The following is a 17,963-nucleotide window of genomic DNA, read 5'->3' on the forward strand; positions in this document are numbered from 1 at the left end:
CAGAATGGACATCTCCCTAGTGGGGCATAACTTGCAGAGATATTTCACAACCCATTGTCTAGAGCCCAATAAAAACAAAAACAAAACAAACCCCCTCCAAAACAAAAAGAATGTATGACTGGACTTGATTGAGATTAGTAAATGCCTTCTTTCACATGCTTTTTAAAAATACTGGAAAACCTAATGGAGGGAGATTAGTTCCTTCTGGAAAATATCACACAGTGTTATATGGTACAGGGGTGAAGTATTAGATGGTCCTTTCAACTTTAGTGATAATGGCTTCTATTAATACATCTTGAGAGCTGTGTATAAAGTGCCACATTTTATGGCACTTTGAATGTTGAATAGCGTCAGAGACTAAGATCCATTGCCTCTTTCAGGCTATAAGTCAAATGTATGACTTAGGAATACAGGTTTCAGTTTGCTTTCTAGTTTCTCAGGAAGTTTGTCAGCATGTTTTACTACTAAATTTGCATTCAAAAGAAGCTAACTTGAAACCTCTGTTTAATGTATCTCTTAATGTTGTAGGTTGATGGTGTGAATATTCAGGGTTTTGCCAACCAGGATGTTGTTGAAGTGTTACGAAATGCAGGACAAGTGGTACACCTAACCCTAGTTCGAAGGAAAACATCCTCGTCTGCTTCTTTACATGAAGGGCCCTCAGACAGAGGTAATTAATTCCACTGTCCCTCCTCCAACCTTGCAGTCTGGGTTTAGAAGAATAACTCAATTATGATGTTCTGTAAGTCTGGGAAGGAAAACCTGCCTACCTTATGTAACCCAGTGATGGAGAAGTGAATCAGCTCATTTATGCATTGAAGAAGAGTTTCCTTTGCCTATTATAATATGCCAGTCCAAATGTTAGAACGTGAACCCTGATATGCATTAATCTCTGACAGCGTTTCTAAATGGAGATGGAAATCATTTTCCCCAAAAGCTTCCAAATTTCATTTATTACTTGCATTTAAATAGTAAAGCTTTGCCAACCTTTGTTCCAGAGGCTCTCATTTGTCTAATGCTTTGACATTTTGCAAACTTCAGGTTTCATTTTACTTCTAATATTTGATTCTAATATTTCTTGATTTACTCTGTGAACTATAGCAAGAGAAAATAAAACGTGGATTTCTGTCAAAGACACTTTGATTTATAAAATGATATTGTTATTTTGATTATAAGAATAGTAGATTTATGGAACAAATACATAATTCTATGCATGCCAATTTTTAATTGTCAACTTACAGATAGATCAACAAATTTGGTAATTATGGGAACACATTCAATTTAAGTTGAATGACTACTTACATAACTAGTGAGTAGGAAATAGTTTCACTAGAATTTGTCAGAAGTTGAGTACATTTTTTTTTCATTCTCTGAAGATATATTATTATATTCTGGAAACTTTTGCTTTCAACTGATATTGAATTATATTGATATTTACATTGGAACTTTTAAAGTTTTATATGATAGTGGAAATTTTGCTGCTGAAAGATAGACGCCCTGTCAACTGCACTGTATGTGTGAAATTTAAAATTGGTTAAATAATACAAATTGTACATATGCTATATTGACCTTAAAAGGTTTGCATAAATATTTATACCAATATAATAATTTTCAGCATCTCTGATAGAACCCTTGGCTTTAGTCTGCTGTATCAAATGAACTGTGTCATCTGTGAATCAGCAGTTCTTTACTGGGCATGCCTACATTTTAAATTTATATTGCTATAGGTTTTGACCCTAAATCTGCACTTCTTTCATGGTTTGGGCGTCCTTCCTATGTGTTTCATACCCTTTAGTGCCCTTTGAAGAGCACTTTGCTGGAGCATTTATCATACTACGTTGTGGTCATCTGTTTTGTGTGTGGCCACTGTAATGTAGGGGAGTGGTATGTCTCTATCCACTGCCCCATCTAACACATCTCTGTGTGCCTTCTTTATAGGCAGCAGTTAAGTCTATTTTACTGAAATGGACTGCACAGCTTCTAGCTCTTGAGTGATACCTTCCCCTGCCATTCAAAAATCTTACCTTTTCTCCTCTAAACTCTTTTTATTTGCGTACCTTGTGTATACTTATTTGTGTATCAATTTGCATACTATTTGTAACACACAAACAATCATGTATTGCTTTGTACTTTGCACTCTGCCTAGTGTGTAACTCTTCTCCCCAAGCTACATCAGCAGCGTCTGGCTGGCATTTGTTTTACTGGCGCTGGGCTGTACATTCAGTGTGTATTAAAAGATGAATGTTCTAAAAAATCCTATGGAACTTCCTTGGTGGCGCAGTGGATAGGAATCTGCCTGCCAATGCAGGAGACACAGGTTCGATCCCTGAACTAGGAAGATTCCACGTGCTGTGGAGCAGCCAAGCCCATGTACCGCAACCACTGAAGCCCTGCGACGACTGAGCCCACATGCACAATGACTGAAGCCCAAGTGTCTGGGGCCTGTGCTCCACAACAAGAGAAGCTACCGCAAAGTACTACAATGAAGAGTAGCCCCTTTCCATCACAACTAGAGAAAGCCCGCATGCAGCAACACAGATCCAGTGCAACAACAACAACAACAGAAGTGTGGTTTAAAATGTCATATTAAGATCTTAAGGTCATATTAAGTTTCATGTAGGAACTTTTAACTTATTTTTTTAACTTTTTATAGTAAAAATGTTTGAACACACAGGAAAATTGGAAAATGATATGAAAAATAACCACAGAATCCATCATTTAGATTTCAGCAGTTAACTTAGCCATGTTTGCTTCATCTATTTAGCTTTTTCTGAACCATTTAAGAGTGAGTTGTAGATATCATTAGTCCTACATACTTCAGTGTACAGCTTCTAAAAATAGCCATGATATCATTATCCAGAGAAAATTAATAGTAATTACCTAAACTCAGCAGTGGCCACAGGCCTGGAAAAGGTCAGTTTTCATTCCAATCCCAAAGAAAGGCAATGCCAAAGAATGCTCAAACTACCGCACAATTGCACTTATCTCACACGCTAGTAAAGTAATGCTCAAAATTCTCCAAGCCAGTCTTCAGCAGTACATGAACCATGAACTTCCAGATGTTCAAGCTGGTTTTAGAAAAGGCAGAGGAACCAGAGACCAAATTGCCAACATCTGCTGGATCATTGAAAAAGCAAGAAAGTTCCAGAAAAACATCTATTTCTGCTTTATTGACTCTGCCAAAGCCTTTGTGTGGATCACAATAAACTGTGGACAATTCTGAAAGAGACGGGAATACCAGACCACCTGACCTGCCTCTTGAGAAACCTATATGCAGGTCAGGAAGCAACAGTTAGAACTGGACATGGAACAAAAGACTGGTTCTAAATAGGAAAAGGAGTACGTCAAGGCTGTATATTGTCACCCTGCTTATTTAACTTATATGCATGAGAAACTATATATCATGAGAAATGCTGGGCTGGAAGAAGCACAAGCTGGAATCAAGATTGCCGGGAGAAATATCAATAACAATAATCCCAATAACTGGGATTTTCCAGGCAAGAATACTGGAGTGGGTTGCCATTTCCTTCTCCAGGGTATCTTCCCAACCCAGGGATCAAACTCGGGTCTCCCACATTGTAGTCAGATGCTTTACCGTCTGAGCTACCAGGAGATTTATTTACTTATTTATAGTTTTTTGGCCATGCTGGGTCTTCATTGTTGGACACAGGCTTTCTCTAGTTGCAGTGAGCAGGGGCTACTCTTTGTGGCAATGTGCAGGTGTCTCAATGTGGTGGCTTCTCTTGTTGCAGAGCACGAGCTCTAGGTGCAAGGACTTCAGTAGTTGCACCACATGGGTTCCAGTAGTTTTAGATCACCAGCTCTAGAGTGCTGGATCAGTAGTTGTGACATATGGGCTTAGTTGCTCTGCTACATGTGGAATCTTCCCGGACCAGGGATTAAACCAGTGTCCCTTGCATTGCAAGGCAGATGTATAACCACTGGGCCACTAGGGAAGCCTGAGTTCAATATTTTTGTAGGAATACTTTGTAAGTCACTTGTAGTTATTTATGCGTGCAGGTCAATCTGTATGCAGGTTAAAAGCAAAAGTTAGAACTGGACATGGAACAACAAACTGATTCCAAATCAGGAAGGGAGTACATCAAGGTTGTACATTGTCACCCTGTTTATTTAACTTGTATGTAGAGTACATCATGCGAAATGCCAGGCTGGATGAAGTACAAGCCAGAATCAAGATTGCTGGGAGAAATATCAATAACTTCAGATATGCAGATAACACCACCCTTATGGCAGAAAACAAAGAAGAACTAAAGGGCCTCTTGATGAAAGTGAAAGAGGAGAGTGAAAAAGTTGGCTTAAAACTCAACATTCAGAAAACTAAGATCATGGCTTCCAGTCTCATCATTTCATGGCAAATAGATGGGGAAACAATAGAAACAGTGAGAGACTTTTTTGGGGGGCTCCAAAATCACTGCAGATGTTGACTGCAGCCATGAAATTAAAAGATGCTTGCTCCTTGAAAGAAAAGCTATGACCAACCTAGACAGCATATTAAAAATCAGAGACATTATTTTGCCAACAAAGTTCCATCTAGTCAAAGCTATGGTTTTTCCAGTGGTCACGTATGGATGTGAGAGTTGGACTGTGAAGAAAGCTGAGCACCAAAGAATTGATGCTTTTGAACTGTGGTGTTGGAGAAGACTTGACAGTCCCTTGGAAATCAGTCCTGTTTATTCATTAGAAGGACTGATGTTGAAGCTGAAGCTCCAATACTTTGGCCACCTGATGCAAAGAACTGACTCATTGGAAAAGACCCTGATGCTGGGAAAGATTGCAGGCGGGAGGAGAAGGGGACAACAGAGGATGAGATGGTTGGAAGGCATCACCGACTCGATGGACATGAGTTTGAGCAAGCTCCGAGAGTTGGTGACGGACAGGGAAGATTGGTGTGCTGCAGTTGAGGGAGTCGCAAAGAGTCGGACATGACTGAGCGACTGACTGACTGAACTGTGGTTATTTTAAAATAACCTAAAATGGTTCTGGCGGGCTTCAGTCCATGGGGTCGCAAAGAGTCAGACACGATTGTGTGACTAACACAACAAAATGGTTCTTATACAACCTTTCTTGTGTTTAAGATAGAGTAATTGACATTCTTGAGATTGAAAGCTTAGCTAAGAAAAGAACCTCTGCAACCATAGGAATTATCTCCCTTTTCCTTCTCATTCTCAAGCTTACTTCTGTATGCTGCTGCTGCTGCTAAGTCACTTCAGTCGTGTCCGACTCTGTGCGACCCCATAGATGGCAGCCCACCAGGCTCCCCCATCCCTGGGATTCTCCAGGCAAGAACGCTGGAGTGGGTTGCCATTTACTTCTCTAGTTATTTGTTAAACTCATGATGACATCATGCCAGAACCAAAATTGCCCAAAACAGTGGAATTGGCTTATGCTTATCTTGCTCCCTGCCCACCACAGCAGTGAGAACTATGGCCCCCAGGGTTCCCCTCCTCCCCCACTCCCCAAGGCTGTATTGTCATCCTGCTTCGTCATAAACTTTACCTTGCCTTTTTCTTCTTGTTGCCTAGTTCCTTGTTGTTCACTTGTTCAGTTGCTCAGTCATGTCCTACTCTTTGTGACCCCATGGACTGCAGCATGCCAAGCTTCCATGTCCTTCACCATCTCCCGGAGTTTGCTCAAACTCATGTCCATTTAGTCGGTGATGCCATCCAACCATCTCATCCCCTGTGGTTCCCTTGTCCTCCTGCCTTCAATCTTTCCTAGCCTCAGGGTCTTTTCTAAAGAGTCGGCTCTTTGCATCAGGTGGCCTAATTCTACAAGTGTGTTTTCTAAAGAATTGAGCCATTATCACAAATGGCATTTTAAATAAAGGAATAAAATGTGTAGTTACCTGAGATGTTTGTAATAAGGTTGTGAAATGGAAGAACTGGAGTGAAATAAGCTTACTTAAATATGATCTTCATCTGATAGTGATTCAAATTAACAATTCCTATTTTAGGAACTGTGGTAGAACCACCAAAAACACCAGCCTTGTTTCTGACTGGAGCAGTGGAAACGGAAACTAATTTGGATGAAGAGGAGAAAACTGAAGAAAGAATGGAGGATCTAAAAAATGACAACATGCAAGCCTTAGAAATACTGGGTAGGCACAAAGCATTCAATTCAAAGCAGTCACAGTAATTTGACTTTATCATTTGTTAACCATTTTCTCTCTTTATAGTTAACATAATGTGACGAATTTTAGAGGCATTTTTGAAGATATAAAATAAGATATTCTTAATTTCAGGATCTTAACACTTATGGCAGTTGAGAATAAGCATATTTTTGTTTAATCACTGTTTAATTATGTTGATTTTGAATACATTTTTATTAGTGTGATGATGTCAGCATTTTTTATTACTGCATAGTTTAGCTTGTGTATTAACATTGATATAGGTATCTGTATACATATAGTAATATTTCCTTTTCACCATAACAATAGTGTATACATTTTTATATATTTTGCCAAATTTCCCAGTTGCTATATATTTATTGTTTAATTTTCTTTTTAATTGATGAGTACCTTTACCTTTGGGCTTTGTTGTGTTTCCTTTGCTACTCTAGTTGGCTCTGTTCCGCACGCATTTTCAGTCAAAATCTCACTCAGTTTCCTGTACAAAGGCATTCAGGAAAGGCTTGCCAGTTGAATGAAATGGAATGCTTAAACTTCATCCATGTCCAGAGACGCTTTGACTTTTGGCTTTGATTGTCTTCTGTCAGGAAAGGAGGGCCTGAAGGAAGGAGTAAACACTTCAGTCAAATTTCAAAACTTCATATTGTTTGGAAATTTAGGTTGTTCTTTTTGATCCAAGTAAATTGCAGTTAATTTTTTCTATTTAAATTCATGTGAGTTCAGATAGGTGAACCGTGAATTATCAAGTGAAAATCAAATACTTTCTAAAGTTAGAAATATGGGTTTTCCTGATGGTCCAGTAGTTAAGACTGTGCCTTCAGTGCATGTGGCACAGGTCTGATCCCTGGTCAGTGAACTAAGATACTACATGCCACGAGGCTCAGCATAAAACAAACAAACAAAAAAACCGTAAAAAAAAATAAAGTGAGAAATATTTTTAGAAATATCTTTTTTTTTATTTTATTTTTAAACTTTACAATATTGTATTAGTTTTGCCAAATATCGAAATGAATCCACCACAGGTATACCTGTGTTCCCCATCCTGAACCCTCCTCCCTCCTCCCTCCCCATACCCTCCCTCTAGATCGTCCCAGTGCACCAGCCCCAAGCATCCAGTATCGTGCATCGAACCTGGACTGGCGACTCGTTTCATACATGATATTATACATGTTTCAATGCCATTCTCCCAAATCTCCCCACCCTCTCCCTCTCCCACAGAGTCCATAAGACTGATCTATACATCAGTGTCTCTTTTGCTGTCTCGTACACAGGGTTATTGTTACCATCTTTCTAAATTCCATATATATGTGTTAGTATACTGTATTGGTGTTTTTCTTTCTGGCTTACTTCACTCTGTATCTGCTCAAAGGATCAATCTCACTCCTTTTTTTTTTTTTTTTATGAGTGTATATAATTTCAGTTAGAGAGTTAGACCAAATTCTTCCAACAGTTATGATGTTAACTCTTTTTGCTGTAGGGGCAGACCTGTTTTCCCTCTTCCTTTCTAGTTTCTTTGGTTGGTCTAATAATTACATTAACATAAGAAAGAGTAACACAGGAGAAACACACACTTTCTATGTGTAGGAGTCCCATAAAAATGTGAGCCCTTAAGGGCAAGTTGGGCAATTGAGGCTTCTATGCTATCCTGAGCTAAGGAATGGGATTGGGGCCTGGGCCTTCCAATGGGAGGAGTAATTTACAGGATGATAAGAAGAGCAGATGTTTGATAATTAGAAGTTTGCCCAGCTATGCAGATAGGTTTTTCAGATTAAACAAGTTGTCTCTGGTGTGATATATATATACAATGAAATGTTGTGTGCTTAGTTGCTCAGTCGTGCCTGACTACGATGCCATGGACTGTATCCCTCTAGGCTCCTCTGTCCTTGGAATTCTCCAGGCATGTGCGCTGTAGTGGGTAGCCATTCCCTTCTCTGTGGGATCTTCCTAACCCAGGGATCGAACCCTGGTCTCCTGTGTTACAGGTGGATTCTTTCCCATCTGAATTACCAGAGAAGCCCACAATAGAATATTACTCAGCCATTAAAAAGAATTAAATAATGCTATTTGCAGCCATGTGGGTGGACCTACAGAGTGTCGTATTGAGTGAAGGAAGTCAGAGAAGTAGACATATCATATGACATCCGTTATATGTGGAATCTAAAAGGAAATGATACAAGTAAACTTATAAAACAGAAACAGACTCACAGACTTGGAGAATGAGGTTGTGGGGATGGGGCTGGGGGGAAAGTTGAGGGGAAGGGATAGTTATGGAGTTTGGGATGGATGTGTACACACTGCGGTATTTAAAATGGATCACCAACAAGGACCTACTGAATATAGTACATGGAACTCTGATCAGCGTTATGTGGCAGCCTGGATGGGAAGGGAGTTTGGAGGAGAATGTATGGCTGAGTCCATTCTCTATTCACCTGAAACTGTCACAGCTTTGTTAATTGGCTGCGTGCTTAGTGTGTGCTTGATCACTCAGTCATGTCCAAGTCTTTTTAACTCCATGGACAGTAGCCCACCAGGCTCCTCTATCCATGGAGTTTTCCAGGCAGGAATGCTGGGGTGGGTTGCCATTCTCTACTCCATAATCAGCTATACCCCAATATAAAATAAACATTAAAAAAAAAAAAACACCTCTAGGAGGGTCTGGTTATACAGGGGGTCCTCCACAATATTGTAGAAGAAAAAAAAAAAGTTGTCTCTGGTTATAGCTCTCTGGTACAGGTTCCCTAGCTAAATTCCTTTAGGTAGTTAAGGGAGGGATGAACGTTTTTCCTGAGTCTGCTGGATCTTGGCTGTCTTTAGTTCAAAACAATCCACATTCCAAGGTGGCAGTGGTTGGCATATTCTTTGTTGCCTATGAAATAATTGTGTCAGATCATCTTAATATTCACTTTTTGTGTGGGATCATTTTGTGTTGCCTAGAATTTATTGAGCTGCTGAAAGTAATCTCTTTCCTCTGCTACATAGGCCTTTGTTCTCTGCTTTAAAACTCAGGACTGTGATTTCATTGTATGACTGAGGTAAAAATAAACTCAAAAGAATTGTAGGTGAAATAAACATCTTATACATGTGTATAAAATTTCTTTAGATATCATGTTTTTAAGCTTACAGGTCAACCAACACATTACAAATTTTTTTAAATTAGCCTACCACATAAGAAACTGGTGTCTGTGAGAAATTTAATAGAACTCTTGATGTAATTTCTTATGGAAGTGCTAATAGAGTAGGCACAGAGGTGCAGCACCCACATGAAGGATATTTTGTTTTTAATAGGGTCTTTAGTTATCCTCGAAATGGAATCTAGCACATCAGTTAATGCAGTTACTTTGCGGATATGCTTTTGTAAATCTAGTAATATAAGTTCTTTAGTGTTCATTAGTCTTAGTTTCTGATTTTTGAGGTTAGTCTGTTTTACTTAATGATTTGTACTATGTAATTAAGCATTATATGCATCTGAGATTAGATGTCTGCGGAAGGCTTGAAAAAGCTGATCTTGCAAGTTATGTTTGATTTTAGACAGATGGTTATATCAGTTGTGGTAAGTGTTCTGTGACTTGTCCACTCTTGTGACACAATTGAGTTTTTCTTAAAGAAAAAAGGTGGAGATCTGTTTATTGTCTGCTACCACTGTGGCTCTAAATTGAAATTATAGTTTTAGTACTTTGATTTTTGTCTATTAGGTATTATTCAGACTGCAAACTGCATTGAGCTTCTGGCTAAGGTCATATGGAGGATAAGCAGGACACTTAAAATCTGTCTTCACTTTTAAAAATCATCTGACCTATGCAAAAAAGGCAGTACTCCCCTTAAGTAAGAAAATCATAAAGGTATGATAACCACATAGCCACAAATGACCAAAGTAAAACCAAAGTTTTTGTTACATTAAAGCTCATGCAATTCATTGGTTGAATTAAATCAGACAAACTTTTCTATCCACCCAAGTAAAAAGCTTGAATGGGTCATGTTGGTGTGCCTTGTTGATAGTAAAGATATCTTGATAGGTTTTTACACTTTTGTGGGTGAGTGGAAGGTACTACGCTGAAGCGATTAACATTCACCTTAAATTTTTCTTTGTCCTAACATAGCATAAAGCAAAGCCAGATACATTTTACTTATAAACCACAGGATGTTTACATATTAACTGTATAATTCAGATTTCATTGATAACTTATCATTTCCTTTTCTGTTTAAAATATTCCTTAACAGCAGAAGCCCTATGCATAGTTTGGTTACCACCAGTTTTATACATGTCTTATAAGTCACCTCTGATTAACTTTACCTAAATAGACCTAAGTTAATACACTTTCCTTTTTATTCATTTCCCTTTTACTTACTCAAACTGTGCTGTTATGGAAGAATTCAGTAGTTTAGTGGGTTTAACTCACAGTAGCTTCAACTTTTTTTTTTTTTAATCCAGAAAAAGCCCCAGACTCTCCAGAAAATGAGCTGAAATCCAGATGGGAAAATGTACTGGGCCCTGATTATGAAGTAATGGTATGTTAAAATCTTCTAATAAAAAACACTCATGTCTCATTCTATGTCATGCTTCTAATGGCACAATTGAAAGAAATGGGAGACTCAAAGAGTAACCAGCCTGCCTTTATTTTTTCTTCCTGTGTTTTTTTCCCTGTTGGATCAATTAATTAATTTTATTTTTTCATTTTAGACTGCAAGAACAGTTAAGGACTGCAGACAAGTTTCAGTTACAATTAACAAACACTCAGTTCATGTTGAGACCATTTATGTTAACAATAGGCTGAAAAATGTTAGGAGAGAGAGGGCTTGCCTTTAAATTTATAACCTGTATCAGCTGCTTAAAATTGCTGGCATTTTTATGATTGCTTTTATGATCTGTTTGTTTTATTGTACACTGAAAGGGCTGTGGATATTAGTCCTATGTTTCACAAAGAATGTTACAGTTTTATGAGAAAAATGAAAGAATGATTATCAAATGTATTTGGGAGAACAGGAAGTAATTTAGGTTAGGTATAAGTTTATAGTGCCAGTGGTCCATTAGACTTCCTTTCACCTGTTATTAGATTCATTGAGTAAAGGATTGATTACATTTCCCCAAATGAATCCACATGAAACCAGAAAGCTGCGCTTAGAAAAGCCTCTGCAGTGCCCATTAAACGTGTTAGTAATAAAGTATTCTATTAAATTTCTATTGTTATTCACATTTTCTTACATATGTTTGTCATTAGTATTTGTTGGCTGGTTGGAGATCTTTTTTTTCTATTCTAGCCATTATCTATTGTCAGACATTTTCCAGTGTCATTAACATGAGTCAAAACAGTTTATACTTTCTCTTCTCGCTAGTTTTGTACTTCCATGTTGATTCTCATGAACTGCTGCTTCTTTACTTTGTAGATTTTGGAGCTATTTTGTCATTAGCCTGCTGCTGCTGCTAAGTCATTTCAGTCGTGTCTGACTCTGTGTGACCCCATAGACGGCAGCCCACTAGAGCAAATGACCTTTCTACAACTTGGAGTGGTTAATATTAAAAATAGTTTGGTGTACCAGCTTTTTTTAATGGTTGGTTTTAAATGAGCTCTTTTTGGTTAAAAATTTATCCTCTTTGGGGCATCCCTGGTGGCTCAGTGGTAAAAAATCTGCCTGCAGTACAGGAGACATAGGAGTACAAGAGACATAGGAGATGTGGGCTCGATCTCTGGGTTGGGAAGATCCCCCAGAGAAGGAGATGGCAACCTACTCTTGCCTGGGAAATCCCATGGACAGAGGAGCCTGGTGGGCTACAGTCCATAGGGTCATAAAGAGTTGGACACAACTGAACACGCACATTATCCTCTTTATAACTACCCTTCCAAATTTAATTTATCACATGATGAGGTCATAACCAAGGGGCTCGAAAGAGGAGACAGAATTTGGAGTTCGAAATTTAAAGTGACAGGGATGAGGCAACAAAAGGAGAAGCCAGGCAAGATGGATGAGTGAATGCGTACATAGAAATGTGCATACCTACCTGCATGCACATGCTCTAGTGTTTCTTACTGTATTTTCTTCCAGAATCTACTTATCTGAAGTGCAGTACTTGTAGAAGATTTAGCTGAACCACTGTTTAACTTATCCCCTCCCTCCAGATGCACTGTATTTCATTAACAACTTACAGATGCAAATCGTCAGTGAAATGTTTTGCTTGCAAGGAATTCGTTTCTATGGATGTCTACCGCTGAAGCTCAGAACAATAGGTTTCGGCCAGGATTAAAAGCTTTCAGGATTCCACCATCTTCCCACCCACCGGTCCAGGTCCTTTGTTTGTGTCCTCGCTGGCTCTTTCTCCTAGGGAAATGGTTTGGGCTTGCTGTGGAAATTCAGGCGCTTCAGTTTTTCCAAACTTCTCTGATTTTAATGACCTTGCAAACTTTGTTTCAAGCCCTAGGTTTAGAAATAAAAATGACCAGAGTCTTGGTTTTGTGAAAAGAATAAAATTTTTATGGCTTTAATATAATGGAAGATTAAATTAAAATTTTAGGTGTCATGGATTTTTAAAAATAGTATATATATTTGCCCATCACCTTCTAGTTCAACTTTTGAATCATTTATGAAAAAAGATTGTTGTGGAGAACAATGACAACAAAAAAGCAAATATTCTCTGAGATTTTATATTGTGTGTTATGGATTTTAGAAACATAGAAAAAAGATTAGATGGAGTTATCAATATATAGGTTTTATACAGATTTTTTTCAGAAAGCCCGGAGAAGGCCATGGCACCCCACTCCAGTACTCTTGCCTGGCCAATCCCATGGATGGAGGAGCCTGGTAGGCTGCGGTCCATGGGGTCGTTAGGAGTCAGACTCGACTGAACAACTTCACTTTCACTTTTCACTTTCATGTATTGGAGAAGGAAATGGCAACCCACTCCAGTGTTCTTGCCTGGAGAATCCCAGGGACGGGGGAGCCTGGTGGGTCGCACAGAGTCGGACATGACTGAGGCAACTTAGCAGCAGCAGCAGCAGGAAGAAATAAAGTTATGCTTTTACAAATATTGACAGTATCTTTTCTTGTGAATTTAGGTTGCTACTTTGGATACACAGATTGCTGATGATGCTGAATTACAGAAATATTCAAAGGTAAGCACGTTGTTTAAACTGTTGTCAGTTTTTTGTTGTTAGAAGAACTTTCTCTAAATTCTTGTCAAAGTAACTCGATTAATGCTGTGACCTAAAGTTTTCAGAATTTAATTTTAGAGGTTTTCTGGAAATATAGTAGGTTCTGACTGGTATGAAGTGTGATAGTTAGATGTGCCTGGGAAGAACATAGGCCACTTCAGATGCCCAAATTCCAGGCTTGACTGCTTTGCCCACCTTAAAGGTAGTGTGCAGAGCAGGCTTTGCAGAGTATGTTAGCTTTTCAGATATTATAAGTCCTTTTAAATTGTTTCCTGGACTTCCCTGGTGGTCCAGTGGTTAAGAATCTACCTACCAATGTAGGGGATATGGGTTTGATCCCTGGTCTGGGAAGATTCCACATGCCAGCAGATCAACAAAGCCCATGTACTATAACTACACTACTGACCCTAAAAAATATTCAGTTAGACTGAATATTTGATATTAATGTATGCCAACTATAGAAGGCTTAAGGTGATGTTATCTCTGTCCAAGGGAGTCACTGTTTCTTCTAATAAGGAGATACCGTGCGTGTGTGTGTGGATGTGGGTGTGTGTGTGCAGTGAGGCAGAGGTACAGTTCAGGTAAGGTTTGGACTCTCTTGGGTTGCCTTTGCTCCTAACACATGACCTCCAGGTATTCCATTGAGTATGAGGTATTTATCAGTTCCCAGTCCCTGGTGGAACCTGGGAACTCCAAGTGTCCCTCAGTACTTTGGGATTGTAGAAATCTGCTTAGCTCTTCAGGGGTTTCCTGATTAGCCTTCAGCTTGCTGTTAGAACTCGAGATGTCCTTGGAGGAAACCATGCCCTCGCTTAGGCTCAGTTCATCATATAGTTCAGCTTTAGTTAATCTTACATATTCCAAGCCATAAGACCTCATATCATCATTTTCTATACTAAGGAAAAAATATAGTGACCACACTTTGTACATATTAAAGAATGTCATTGTCTTTCTCCAGGCAGAACATGTTCTCTCTCATCTTCATCCCTAGTTCCTTGCCACCAGTCTACTTTTCTTCTTCCTGATCAGCTTCTATGCATTTTATCTATTTGCACTGAGTTACTCTGATATAAAGGAGAAGGCCACGGCAACCCACTCCAGTACTCTTGCCTGGGGAATCCCATGGATGGAGGAGCCTGGTGGGCTGCAGTCCATGGGGTCACGGGGAGTCGGACACTACTGAGTGACTTCACTTTCACTCTCATGCATTGGAGAAGGAAATGGCAACCCACTCCAGTGTTCTTGCCTGGAGAATCCCAGGGACGGTGGAGCCTGGTGGGCTGCCGTCTATGGGGTCGCACAGAGTTGGACATGACTGAAGTGACTTAGCAGCAGCAGCAGCACTCTGATATAATGGTGTGGAAAGGTTTTGAATAGAACAGATGTTCAGAACCACCTCACCAGTACATTCAGCTGTTCATTCATTCATTCATCAAGTATTTATTGATACCAACTCAGTGCCAAGTCCTTCACTGGGTATGGGATTTCAGAAGAGAACAGGAAAAAACAAAAACAAAAACCAATCCCTTCCCTGTAGAACTTATATTTTAGTAGGGGGAGATAGAAAATAAGTAATAAATTATATAGCATAGATGATATGTGCCAAGCAGGAAAGATGAATAAAGAATTCAGGAAAGAATGTGGGTTTGCAATTTTAAATAGGTTGATCAGGAAAAGCCTCATTAAGAAGGTGACATTTGAGGAAATACTTTGGGGGTGAAATAAGCAGCCTAATTTTTCTTCTATATAATACAAACAATAATATCTACATTGTAGAAAGTTACATATAAGTATATTTAATATATGCCCCAGTTAGTATAGCTCAGTGCCAATACATAAGAATCATTCCATAAATGATAGTTTTGTTTCCCAGTTGTATGCTTCTAGTACTTTTAACCTCTGGCCTATTAAAGTCTCCTTTAAAAAAAAAAAAAAGCTGTTTTAAAACATTTAGTTGAAATCGGAGTAGTAAAGAATCCACCTGCCAATGCAGGAGATTCAGGTTCGATCATCCCTGGATTGGGAAGGTTCCCTCGAGGAGGAAATGGCAACCCATTTCAGTATTCTTGCCTGGAAAGTTCCATGGGCAGGGGAGCCTGGTGGTGGACTATAGTCCAAGGGGTTTCAAAGAGTTGGACACGACTATGTATGCACACACTAGATTATAGCAAAAACTTGGTTTTTAAATTTTTTTTGCACTAGAAGAATTGCACTATTAATCCTCAATAGTGCAATCCTTATTTGCACTATTCTTTTTTTTTCATATTTCGTTGTTATCTGCATATGTTTACATACTTGTAGTTGGTATACTCATTCTTTTGTATAATATATGTGGCAGAGAAGGGATGTGTGGTTTTTTTAATGTAACATTATCAAGTTTACTTTTTTAAACATTGATTTCTTTATTAAATGTCCACAGTTTATTTTAATGAACTATCATTGAAAAAAATCCTCTTAAAATTGGAAGTTTGGTTCTTGATTTAGTAGTTTCTACTTTCTCTCTGCAATATGTAAAGAAAACTGGCCTGTCCAAACCCATTTCACACATGAGGATCCTAAACTTTGTATAAAATCGGAGTCACCTCAGATTATACAACTGGATAATATAGTAGCAGAGGCAGCTTGCAGCTTAGAGAGCATTTTTTTCCTTCCTGTAATATTTACAGAGCTCCTACTTCACACCAGACTCTGCGGCCAGCTGTGGGGAGCAGAATACAAAGGGTCCTCTCTCCTGGAGCCTGGGTTCTGGGCCAGGTTTGCTGTGCTGTGTTCGGTCGCTCAGTCATGTCCAACTTTTGTGACCCCATGGGCTGTAGCCTGCCAGGCTCTTCTGTCCTTGGGGATTCTCCAGGCAAGAATACTGGAGTGGGTTGCCATGCCCTCCTCTGGGGGGTCTTCCCAACCCAGGGATTGAACCCAGGTCTCCTGCATTACAGGCAGATTCTTTACCATATGAGCCACCAGAGAAGCCCAAGAATACTGGAGTGGGCAGCTTATCCCTTCTCCAGAGGATTTTCCTGACCCAGGAATCAAACCAGGGTCTCTTGCATTGCAGGTGGGTTCTTTACCAGCTGAGCTACCAGGGAAGCCCTGGGCTTGGTTTGGGTCATGATAAGAAACAAGTGAAAAATAACCTGAGAAGATAGCTATAAATTGTAAAAGCGATGCAAGGTAGTGATTGTATGAATGATGATGATTTAAGAAGCATAAACAGAATGATGAAAGCAAGTACACTTGGGAAAGAGTTGGCCTGTGGGGGGAATGGAAGTTGTTTTGGAGTGTCCAGGTCAAACTAAATGAGCAGTAGGATGTTTTTAGGTGAGGAAGACAAGGTAGGTAGTCCAGGGCCTTGAGATCCACACTGATAAGCCTGGGCTTTATTCTCAGTGCCAGGTAACTCCAGTGGAACATTCTAAGCAGGTTAGTATCATGCTCTGAGATCAAGGCTGTAGGTTTTTCCTCTGTCTTATTAGCTTTCTGATTAGGAAAATCATGTTTCATGACTATTGCTGGTGTTTCTAATTGTTTATCTGTCTTTAGTTGGTCACTCTGGTAACCACTTCATAGCCGAAAGGAATTGTTTTAAGGGATGCAGATTCAGGAAGCATCTCCCTGTATGACAGGCCAGTGTTAATAGAGAAGACTTTCTTTTGAGGTGGATGGAGTTGTAGGGAAAGAGAGAGATGAAAGCACTTTATAGTGGTTTGAGCATTAGCTGAACTGCTTCTAGGAATCTGTTAATCATGACACAAGAACAGTTTTCCCGCATCTGGGGAGACTTGCACTTTTAGGGATGGCTTTCTTGGCAAGTGTTTACTATTAAGATAATCACAGAGCTATGAGGGAGAAGCATTATGCTCATGCCAGTGACCCTTCTGCCGGCCATCAATTGTAGTACAAAGTGAGCATTAGTAATTAGTGATATCCCTAGTGTGGGCAACAAAAAGACTAGGCCCTGTTCTCTGGCTTTGACAAGACAGACTGACAAATTTCACTTTGTTTCCTTCCTAAATTACTTTCTTGGAGCCAGAGGGCATTAAGATAAGAGTTTGCTCCTCAGTCTGTTTGAGCAAGTAGAATTGTGAAGGCAGTGGAATGTATTGGGCCCCCACTCAGCCACCAGGGGTAGTGTTTTGCTTTAAAGACATTTCTCCAGAATAACTCTATTGGTTAACATCTATTTCCTCCTTTCCATTTTTAGTATGTGGAAACTGAGTGTCAGGTAGGTGAAGTGACTTGCCCAGGATTATACACAGCTTTTGCTCTTCAGTCGCTCAGTTATGTCCATCAGGGGTCTTTGTGAACCCATGGACTGCAGTATGCCAGGCTTCACTGTCCTTCACCATCCCCTGGAGCTAGCTCAAATTCACGTCCATTGAGTCAGTGATGCCATCCAACTATCTCATCCTCTGTCGTCCCCTTCTCTTCCCGTGTTCAATGTTTCCAGCATCAGGGTCTTTTCCAATGAATTGGCTCTTCATGTTAGGTGGCCTAAGTATTGCAGCTTCAGCATCAGTCCTTCTAATGAATATTCAGAATTGATTTCCTTTAGGATTGACTGGTTTGATCTCCTTACAGTCCAAGGGACTCTCAAGAGTCTTTTCCAACACCACAGTTTGAAAGCATCAGTTCTTCGAGACTCGGCTTTCTTTATGGTCCAACTCTCACATCCA

The 17,963-nt window shown here is 39.5% G+C and overlaps 1 protein-coding gene across 13 annotated transcripts in view; it reads left to right on the top strand.

Annotated features, from left to right (window-relative positions):
• Positions 1 to 17,963, top strand: part of PATJ (PATJ crumbs cell polarity complex component) — a 389,086-nt gene that overhangs the window by 54,114 nt on the left and 317,009 nt on the right. For all 13 annotated transcript variants that reach the window (XM_086394286.1, XM_086394288.1, XM_086394293.1 and 10 more), the window contains exons 11-14: positions 529 to 670; positions 5,975 to 6,118; positions 10,578 to 10,654; positions 13,195 to 13,251. In XM_086394286.1, coding sequence (XP_086250412.1) covers positions 529 to 670; positions 5,975 to 6,118; positions 10,578 to 10,654; positions 13,195 to 13,251 — 420 coding nt within the window. The remainder of the gene's footprint in view (positions 1 to 528; positions 671 to 5,974; positions 6,119 to 10,577; positions 10,655 to 13,194; positions 13,252 to 17,963) is intronic.

This window comes from Bos grunniens, chromosome 3, assembly GCF_055505025.1.
Source record: "Bos grunniens cultivar Pamir isolate PY7600 chromosome 3, Bosgru_T2T1.0, whole genome shotgun sequence".
Lineage (NCBI taxonomy): Eukaryota > Metazoa > Chordata > Mammalia > Artiodactyla > Bovidae > Bos > Bos grunniens.